This window comes from Acanthaster planci, linkage group LG17, assembly GCF_054643075.1.
Source record: "Acanthaster planci isolate LZ-2023a linkage group LG17, COTS_SCS, whole genome shotgun sequence".
NCBI classification, from domain to species: Eukaryota; Metazoa; Echinodermata; class Asteroidea; order Valvatida; family Acanthasteridae; genus Acanthaster; species Acanthaster planci.
This window is the reverse complement of record NC_141793.1, coordinates 6,369,672-6,380,578: the sequence shown is the minus strand read 5'-3', so window position 1 is coordinate 6,380,578 and position 10,907 is coordinate 6,369,672. Positions and strand designations below refer to the sequence as shown.

The 10,907-nt window shown below is 40.6% G+C and overlaps 1 protein-coding gene across 2 annotated transcripts; it reads left to right on the top strand.

The window, feature by feature from the left end:
- The first annotated feature begins 3,413 nt into the window (after positions 1–3,413).
- LOC110989334 (uncharacterized) lies at positions 3,414–9,436 on the top strand. 2 transcript variants are annotated; one of them, XM_022253642.2, is made up of 4 exons: positions 3,414–3,553; positions 5,499–5,681; positions 6,651–6,742; positions 7,475–9,436. In XM_022253642.2, the coding sequence occupies exons 3-4, from the start codon at positions 6,673–6,675 to the stop codon at positions 8,404–8,406; spliced, it is 1,002 nt and encodes a 333-aa protein (XP_022109334.1). In that variant the 5' UTR covers positions 3,414–3,553; positions 5,499–5,681; positions 6,651–6,672; the 3' UTR covers positions 8,407–9,436. The 2 variants fall into 2 exon arrangements, with proteins under 2 accessions (XP_022109334.1, XP_022109335.1); XM_022253643.2 differs by lacking the exon at positions 5,499–5,681.
- The last annotated feature ends 1,471 nt before the right edge of the window (positions 9,437–10,907 follow it).

The window sequence follows — 10,907 nt, the reverse complement described above, 5'->3', positions numbered from 1 at the left end:
AGGACAGGGCTTGCGCAAAGGATTTGTCACAGGGGTCTTGAAGGTGCGCAGTCTTCACTCACACCGCTTCGTTCCAAGACAGTCAATCCAATGGTGAGCAGAGTGCAGGACACTGGGGGCTGGCGAGATACTGCGCCACGATTGATGGTATCCTGCTGGGACGGATTTTCACCAGAGCTCTGTTAGCCGTCTTGTTTCGGAGTTCCAGATAGGTCTTCACGGCAAACGAGACGTTACCGTGGCATACGAATTCCCCACCGTACTTCATCCTGTCTGGCATTCTCCTTCTCTTGTGGGTTCATTGTTTTGCTAGGGCGTTGTCAAGCTAGATTGCTGCTGCGCAGGGAAGAACGTTTTGCTTCTGAAACAGAGCGTTTTCTGTTTCAAGCATGGCCGAGATATTGCCGGAGTGATTTCAAAAGCTGACAATTCTTTGCAGGCCGATTTTCCAGTGATGGTTTGAATCAATTTTCTTATACCGTCGTGCAGTTTGCAAAAGCTGCATATTCTGTAATTTTTATGCTGTGAAGCGCATGCACAGCCTAGAAGCATTGAAGTGTCAAGGCAACTATGACCAACTGGTGGAAGTTACCAGCAGTTCTGCAGCCCACACTCACAGTAGAAGACTAGACGAGTTTAGGGGTGCCCTTGTTTGGGTTAGGTGCGCTCGTGAGCCGAGACGCTCGGAGACCACGCCTTTGGAAAGCCACAAAAGCAATCATCATGACGTACATTGGGCTTCCCCGGAAATTCGTCACAGCTAGAAGGTGACAGGTAGCAGTTTCATGAACTAAACTGTGCGATGCTCTGCACATTTGTTGATTTCTAAGAAGGAATAGACAATCTGCATTAGAAAGTACTTGCATCGAATGTAAAGCCAAAGTCGTTATAACAGCCGTTCTCAGCATTGCTTCTACAACGTACTATAGCCACATGAATATTTGTGAACTTGATGGAATCAGAAACGACATCATTGGCGACGAACGAGTGACCAGTAATTTTTTTTGGGCTAATTTAGTAGAGACACAAAGTGCGTCTTGTAAATCGTTCATTGCCTTTCTTAAGACAGTGCGTACTTGTCCGTCCGGTGCCTTGAACTGTGGTTTGTAGCCAGGAGATGAATTGTAAATGTATTTTGATTTCTAGATGTGACCTCGTTGCTGCGAACTTTCTTTGTCTGACAATGTTCCGTGAACTAATGCAAGTTCCCCCCCCCCGTAGGAAAATAAATTCTCAGGTCATTCTGACACGAAATATCTTTACTGAGTGTTTATTTGTGGAATCAGACAGTTCTGTATTGCCGAACTGTCCATGACAGTGTGTTGAGGAGCTTTTGTGGGGATTGGATGTACTGAATCTGGAGTGACACAAAGGGAACATTCGAAGTTATTTTCTGTTCAATAGATCGACTCGATAATGTAAGGGTACAGTCTACTAATTCAAGCCCAATTGAAACCAGTGTAAAATCACCATTCTTCAGAGCTCAATAACATGCAAGCCAACATCCCTGGGGTGTCTCACACACAAATTTAACCATTATTCGATCATTAATCTTTCAGTTTCTTTTCAATTTTCGGGGGGTTAACCAATTACATTTTTAATTATTCACCCAAAACAAAACCAACCCCCAAAGGTCTACGTTCCAAAGTCAGAACGCAGCCATTTTCAAATGGCACCTCTCTACTTTCTCGGTCCTTTGGGAACATTTTTCAACCATATTTTTTTTATCCCTTCTGCCCTCAGATGGAAGCGCAAAGAACCAGGGACTTGATCCTGGCAAAAATTTCACCATTTTGGGGGGCCAAACAATCCCCTTTTTCAAAAGGTACTATGGGGGGCACTTTTAATGCTAATGAGCTTGGCGGAAATTATTGCTTGAATTAGTGGACTGCATTAAGGACCACACAGAAAATGAACTTTAAATGGTTAAGGATAAAGTATAAACCTCAATTCTAGGGACAAAATGAAAAAAAATTAATCCATTGGCAATCTGGGGGTAAAATGTTCAAGGTCAACCTATAGCATTCTGCACAGTCTGAAACCAGCATGACTGCTTTTTCTTACTAGTGTTATCAGAGTCTGTAATATCTTCAGAAATGTATTGGCATCTTAAAGTTCCTTTTTGGACGAATGCTGAGCTGTTAGTGGGCTTGGTGGCAGGGTATATGTTTTAGTTGGTGTATTCTTTACACTCTACACAGTTATTTGATTATTTAATTACTTTACTTTCAATTCTAGGGCATCATTGGCCAGGGTTCAATTTGAAAAGCAAATATCTGTAATGCTTGAGATCTAGAGGAGATTCTTTAGTCATTATCTACATGACCAGTGAAAGTTTTACTTATAAAGGCTTCACTGGAATACCCCCCCCACACACACACATAAAGTGTGTATTTGCCTGCAACTGGGGACCCCCTATTGTTCCTCTGTTGTTTGTACTTTAACTTTTTTAGAAGACCACCCATATGTTTTGTACACAGTTGTCAATCGGGGACCCTCTGTCAATCGGGGACCTTATTGTCCTCTATTGTTCAGGGTCCCCAGTTGAATGCAGAAACAAACTCACACACACTTCCACCCTCATCACCACCACCATCACAAATAACATCTCGTTGTCAGGAGCTTCTTTGCTTGAAACATTTACAAAGGGGTGACTTCCAAAGGAGGAATGGAAATGGCAGCATTTTAATCTGTTACTATGACAACCTTGCAACTTAGGATGCGTTTAAAGCAATTAATGGCTACTATCTCCTGGCAAAGATTTACACAATTTCACCATTTTGGGGGCCAAACAGGCCCCTTTTTCAAAAGATACTGCGGGCCGGGGGGCACTTTTAATCGCAATGAGCTTGGCGGAAATTATTGCTTGAAGGGTCCAGTCCACTAATTCAAGCCCCATTGAAAACTGTAAAATCAGCACTGTTCAGGGCCCAATAGCATGCACGCCAACATCCCTGAGATTTCTGAAACACAAATGAAACTCTTGTCTGGTCACTTTTCTTTCAATTTCTTTTCAATATTTTTGTGGGTTAACCAATTACATTTTTAAGTATTCCCACAAAACAAAATCACCCCCCAAAAAGTGATTTTTCCGAAGTCTCATTGCAGCCATTTTTCAAATGGCAACCCTCAACTTTCTCGGGCGCTTAGGACCATTTTTCAACCGTAGTTTTTAGCCCTTCTGCTCTCATATAAAAGCTCAAAGACCCAGGGAGTTGATCCTGGCAACAATTTACACAATCTCACCATTTTGGGGGCCAAACAATCTCCTTTTTCAAAAGATGCTGTGGGGGGCACCTTTAATGATGTCCAGAAATTCTCACTTGAATTAGTGGTCTGCACCCTGAAATAGTGGACTGCACCCGTAAACAACAAAACGCCCTCTGTAGTCGATGAATAATTATAATCCTTGACCGGGGTCACCTGCCATAATTAGAGGATTCACGTCGATGAGTCATGGCGCGTACGTACATGTACGTTGTGGCATGGAGTAAACAAGGCAAGCACACTCATTCTTCTGGAGCATTTTTGGCACCTTCCTGTCAAAAAGCAGGTATTTGTATACCCTATACCATGAACAGACATTTAGAACAAGCAGTTAGAACGAGTAACATTCTCGGTTCTCACATAATGTCTTTGTAAAGAGGTCCATTATTTGTTAGGGTACAGAACCGTTCCCTGTCTATACCATGGGCAGATTGTGACTGCTGCTACCTGGCACTGACAGTGCTAGTGAAGTTACAGTCGCTACCAAAATTCGTTTGTTTTAATATACAAACCGAGGAGCGTGAAAGCCATATCATTTCGACACAGTTGCATAGAAATAATTGGCATGTTGTTATGTATTAATGAACGAAGAATATAACAAATGGAGCAACATTATCGAATCCAATTGCGTTCGTGCATGAGAGAGGACGACTGACAAGGATCGATGTTGAGGAACAAGTTAACGATATGACGGATTTAAGTTCCATGTAAGAATATGGGCCTATGTCAGTAGCCAAGAAGAATTGGACTATTTTATACTCTTTTTATTTTGTGCAAAATGGGTGAGGTTCAATGTTTTTACTGTGATTCTAGAAATCAAATCATTTTTTTACTATTAAAAATCTTGACTTTTCTTTGGGGGTACTTTCAGTTTAGTATGTAGAAAGCATGGACTAAAACACAACTCAGTCAAAAGACATCTCGTTGGTCCTAGGACATGTGAGTACAATGCCGCGCATGTACAAAGAACACTCGTATAGGGATGCAGTGTCCCAATTCAAGGAAAATTCTCCGCCAGGCTGAGGCGCACAAAAAGTACCCCCAAGACTGAGGTTGTGTCGAAAAGAGGGGTCTGTTTGGGCCAAGAAATGGTGGGATTGTGTCAGTATGGCCCAGGATCATCTCTGTAGATTCAGGGGCACCCATTCCGGGGCAAAGCAGACAAAAATGGGATCGAAAATTAGTCAGAAGAGCCCGAGGAAGGTGGGGGATGTTATTTGAAAAATGGCCGCTGGGAGGGCTTGGCAACATTCACTTTTTGGGGGGTGAGTTTGTTTCGGGCAGATAATTAAAAAATTCATTGGTTAACCTACTAGAAATTGAAAATCAAATGAAACCTGAAGGACCAAACAACACATTGTTTTTTGTTTGAGAGGCCTCAGGGACTTCAGTTGCCTGCCATGGGGCTCCAAACTTGGTTGATTTTACACTATTTTCAATGGAGCTTGAATTGGTTCAGTGCACCCATAGGCCTACTTGTGCGACGCATGATAAAGAAACAATGGAGAGTCAAAGGTCACAAATCAAAGGTATACGTCTGCTACAACCGGCTTAATAATGTAATTCTTGCACAACAGGTTTTTACATGAGTCAGCCACAGTGTTTTTAAGATTCAACCGCAGAGCATATTGAACAAATTTCAAGAACTGAGAATTGAAAAACTGAATATAAAACATGCCACACTTGCTTGTACCAGTGCATTTGAAAAGGCTTTGATCTTCAAAGTCTAAGCAAAGGCTAAAGATTTGACCCTCAAGCTGAGGCTCTGTGTCATTAATAGCTAATAATATACAGTACAACATGTCATATCTTGATGAATAACTCGTAGTATAAGAAGAAAACCTTATCTTTATTTACAATGTATACAATGTATGACTGAGTAGAGATTCAGGTCTCCGTGCACATATCCGCAGGAACATAATTGCAAACAAATACGTATCGTAACAGGCGAAGAGCATCATTTTAGTTAGGTGTACTTCATTTTTAACGAAAGTCTATTAAACAATGACGTGTTTATAATGTCTTAGGTTCAACACAGGGATAAGCTTTTGGGAAACATCATTCTGTTTCTTCTTCAAGTTTCAAATAGGAAGATAAATTGGGCTAGACTGGTTGCAAGGGAGGATCCATGAACCAAAAATATTTGTTGAGGGTGGTGGTAGCAAAAATTGAAGATTTTTCATGTAATCTTATTTTTTGTTTGTTTCTTTATTTCCATACATCACAATAAGAATACAATTATCATCACCATGGGTTTTGTGTCATCAGTCGTTTATCGACCGTCGAGATTCGCAGCTTCTGAGCCACGTGGCTACTCTTTCTAGAAGAGCATGCGCCGAACCAGCATTTCGTCCATTCCGACGTCACGTGCCAGAGACTTCCACGAGTCTTTTGCAAACTTGTGCTCGGATTTGGTAAAGAGCCACTGTTTCTGCTCACTCGAGTTGGGCATACGCACCGCATGTGCAATGTATTTGATGTGTTGTTTTAGGCAGAACTCAATGATACGGGTTGTTTTGCAGATTTTCAGGATCTCCTTGGCGGATACCAGGCAGAAAGCAAACGCTCTTATATGACCTGGTTCCTTATTTAACCCATTAATGTCTATGTACACGTATTGCAAGGATGAATAGAGAAAAAGGGTGTCAGAAATGAAATAACTGAAGGTACGCCTGAACAACAGAACTCAACAAGGATCTTTAAACTCGGTGCGAAACGAGAAATGAAAGCAAATCTGAATACGATTGCCTACATTTAAACTGGTGACCTTTAAAGGGGCGAGGCTATTTTGTGATTTTTGTAGACGCTTTTTTGGGGGGGGGATGGACCCAAAATGCCCTTTTTTCATCATTTATAAATGGCTTTTTTTGATGGAACACCTAGCCCTTGTTCCCCCCCCCCTTCCGCTTTTTTTTGGATTTGGTGACTGATAGCGAGTACAGGACAGCCGCCTTTTGCTGTTCTTCGATGGATGTTTCTCTGTTGTAAATATACATGTATAAATAACAGGTTAACTGACTTACGTCGGGACTCAGTATGCGCCTTTGAAAAAATAAATTATTTACAGTAGGCCTATTAACATAAGTTCCTCCTTTCCCCTAAATAATTTTTAATTGTAGTTTATAACGGCGTACGTAATCGTTTCACTGGGTATGTCATAATGAATTGAACAACTTGGATAGAAAATTCTACGCAAGCCTACGTTCACGTTTCCCTTAGTTTTTACCGATACTTCACATTAAAAAATGGCTTTTGGTTTCGAAACAGTCATGTAAGTGAGCAAACTAAACAAATACTGCGAGTATTTTGAATCTAAATATTCATGTGAAGTTGGCTTTCCTTAGTGGGTAATTTCACGCTCGAGATCTGTTTTCTCTATTCAGATGACTGACCTGTAGAGCAGCAATGGCCTTGGACAACGTTTATAAAGCACTATTCTTTCTACAATCAACAGCCTTCCTCCTGTTCATACTATGTAAGTAGGGTTATAAATTTGTAAATGCTATAAGCAAGGTTTCCCATCTGAACAGGCAAGCCTTGTGTATATACTATAGCACGTCCCAGCATAAAGTCATGTAGTCGTGAAGTCACAAATTGGACAAAAAAGAAGAAACCAAAATAATTACTTCTGGTGCTCGTAAAACGTTATAAAAAGGGTACGCATTCGGGCATGGGACTTTCAAAGGATTTCTTTTCCCTTAAATTCTCTGGTCTGGTTCCGCAATTCACATAGCCTGAGCCATACAACCCATGCAGATATACTGGCAGGGTTTACATTAATTTTATGAGGCTCGTGTTGGGATCACTCTGAAGAATGCGATGAAACTCGTTGATTGATGAAGTTGGAGAACAAGAAATCAGTGGGCCTATATACCTTTCACTTGAAATTTGGATCTGAGTAACTCGAATGTAACTTTCAAACACTGAATTTTAGTTCAGCCATGGCGACCAGGGAAACACGCTTGGAAGTTTCAAACCAAAATTGTTGTAAAACTATTAACTTGCTAAAGTAATCCCAGTGTGCGGCATTATACAGCAAGCGAAAGGATCATGGTCGCGGAAAGAACGATACAATCGTGCCAACTTTTCATGACTGGTTTGGCAAGTATAGCAAGACAGTCTTATGCAAATAGTTACGTCATATCATATCTTTTGGATTCTATTGATATTAATCTTGTCCTTTTTTATAATTTCTTTCAAATTGTAGATTATTTTCAGCAATCTGATATAATTCGTGCTCCGGCAGTCATGAGGAAATCACCATGTATATGTCTGCACAATCACACCAGGACTATAAGGATGCCACCCTGTAAAGAGCTGTTACTTCGCGGGCGTCTGTCGAACTGCACCTGGGGGGACATCAGCTCCAGACCCGGTGTTATGCTTCTGACGTCAACCAACCTTGCCTTTCTGGACATGACAATGAACATGCTGGAGAGTATAAAACGGACGAGAGTTTGCGTGAACACAACGATTATTGCAGAGGACGAGAAGGTTTATGAATACCTATGGAAAAGGGCCGAAGGTGATCCGGGCGTGTGGGTTGTAAAGACTTCGTCGGGTTACATAAACTCCAAGGAAATACTACGCAGAAACCCAAAACAGTATTATGAAATGATGAACAAACGTCAGGCGTACATTTTGACGTATTTGGAACAGGGATGGGAAATCTTGTTTACGGATACAGACACGTTTTGGTTTCGAGACCCTTTTCCATTCTTCGAGGGAAATTTCGACATCTCTTTAATAGATTCGGCCAATCCATTTGGGGTTCGAAACAGACAGTCCAATTTCTGTGCTGGCTTCGTGTACTTCAAGCCAACGAGTGCTACCCTACAGTTTGTTCAGACTTGGATTCAGTCAATGAAAACATATGGCTGGATGAGGTCAGATCAAACGGTCATGAACGGTCTTCTTTACTGGGATAAGCCTGTGCATATTGATATCAAACCCTTGGACACAAACATTTTCCCTTGGGGTCCCAAATTTTACAATCTTTTAGCGAAGAAAGCGAATTATTCGACAGTCGTAATGCACGCCGCTAGTATCCGCGGCCATGCCGCAAAAGTTGCGAGTTTTAAGAGTTCCAACATGTGGCTAATCAACGCTACGAGCCAGGAACTTCTACATATATCCTGAAACATTAGTAAGTGCATACTCGGAAAATGTGCACTGGGTACCCAGGCTAATACAAACTGCCTCACGGAGCACCAGATCTTTTGTGGTAGGCAATTGATCAGTATATTCCGACACCAGAAGATTCCAACAACCAGAAGAGGAGGAACGATCATTAATTGCACTTGAGAAAGAATTTTTCCCTTAGCTTGTTAAAATGACAGAAGAAAGCATCCAAACTAACATAAACAAGCAAACAAACAAACATACACAAAATGAACAAATACTTACGTGCTTGCTTAACTTTGTTTCCTAGCTGCCAGTTTCTTTATTGTAACAACGTCCATCGGATGTAAGTTGTATGCTACAAATCTTCCCTTCTGTAATCGTTAGAGCTTGACAGTTGACCCCTGATTGTGCGCTGCCTGAACCCTTCAATAGCAAAAATAACGTGCAAAGATGTAGAATTTGCACCAATCAATGATTTTCGTAAAGGCATGCCTCCCAAAAAGGTCTTGCTCAAAATAATTACTAGTACATTAATTTATAGAGACTGAATAGTTACTTGACCTGAGACATGCGAATGACTGACCTCTCACTTCTGAAATCTAAAATACATAACCAATTCAACTCCATGTACTCGTATACATGTATACCAATTAAAAGTTCTGAAATGATTTTATATGGTTTTCTAAAACTGAAATTGAATTAGAACACGATAAGTTCAACAGTTATACTTTTAAAAATTCAAGAAAGAACCAGAAATTACGAACAGCTATTCTAATGTGTAATCTTACCTTTACTGACAAGAAGTGCTCTCATTCCAGCCAGACTTAATCTAAAGGTATGTACCCATCTCCAAGTGACTTAAAAGTGCGCAGATCGACGCCAAAAGCGTCGTATTGGGATCCCTCTATAGGGCAAGTCAAAAAGTAGTGCATTTTTCATGGAAATTATTCGAAATTTGGTACACTTGTAAAAGCATATGTACATGATGTATTCTTGGTCTTTACATATCAATTTTGAGATACGAATAAATGAGCTGATATGAAAATGGCTGCCCCGCTGGAAGTCCGTCAAAAGCAAAGAGCAGTGATAGAGTTCCTTGTTGCCGAAGGAGAAACTCCTGTAAACATTCACAAAAGACTGAAAAACGTATACCAAGACGAAGCTTTAAATTACAGCCATGTGTGAAGATGGGCCCACTCTCTAAAGAATTCAGCAGACCAAAACATAAGTGGGTAATTCAAGCTTAGCAGACTAGCCTCGTAGTGGCCGCCCGTCAACTTCTGTCAACCATGCAAACAAGGAAAAGCAGACACTTTAATCAATCATATCTGACAGGCGTTTAACCATTGATGAGCTGAAGTTTTTCTCGTCAATTTTTTGAAGTCAACTCTGAAGCATACATAGAGACCCTTAAAACAGAGTAAGACTCCACCGAATGAGACCAAAATAATTTGGAGATGACTAAAATGATTTGGAGATGAATAAAGTTCTGCCAGGAATGATTATTATGATTATTCATATAGTTAAAAAATGTTAATGAGAAGAGTTAATATTTTTGGCTTACCTGTCACTGAAAAGTGGGCACTTAGTACCAATTCTGGTATTTCTTATTTTGAAAAAAGTGATGTCAAAATGAACGTAGAATATCACTATAAAATAAAAGGACCGCAGGCTTGCCGCAACACAAAATGCTCTTTGTGGTGATATCAGAGAAAATACTATCCGGCTCTTTCTGGGGTAAAGGGGTGTTTGACAGAAAACGCCGTCCACAATGGGAAGTGAAATACTGAGGGGAGTGATGGACTAACTTCAAGAAAGGGAGAAGGGTGTATTGTGCATAAAACTTGTTTAGATATTTTGCACACGCATCTTTATATACCAAGTTCACGACAACAGTGTTTGGGACGAGGATTTTCAATAAATTAGGAAGATTCCATGTAGAAGGAGACCCATTGTTTGATGAAACAGCAAAGTCTACAGTATGGATAAAGGAAAGTTTAGGTCAGGAGAAAGCTAAGTGTTTATATTCCTGAAAACTAGTCCACCTGGGGTAAGTCAAACCTGATGAAATCTGTCTGTCATCCATCAAGGACGAATTTAGAAATTCTTTAAGCAGAAACGTTAGGCTTTGGGGGCATGGTAATGGAATAACTTTTGGGGGGAAGGGAGGAGGCATCGCTTTGGGTCAAAACTCGGGCTGTGGGGTAAATTTTGCAGTTTATTTGAACCCTCTCCATGCCTGGACCAATCAGAAGCTTTATAGCCGCAGCTAAAGGGATATTCTATTCCGCCATGAAAGTTCATATTAGTATAGCTTCATAGCAGATAGTTTTGGGGGCTTTGTGTCTACAGGTCCAATATTATTGTAATTTGAATAAAGCTGTATAGTAATACCAACATGGAATGATAGTAAAGGTTGATAACAAAAATTAACAACTGCCTTTTGAATGACAGACCTAGAAACTGAATCATGAAATCATGTCCGGGATTAAGAAATTTAGCTATTCAGACACCCA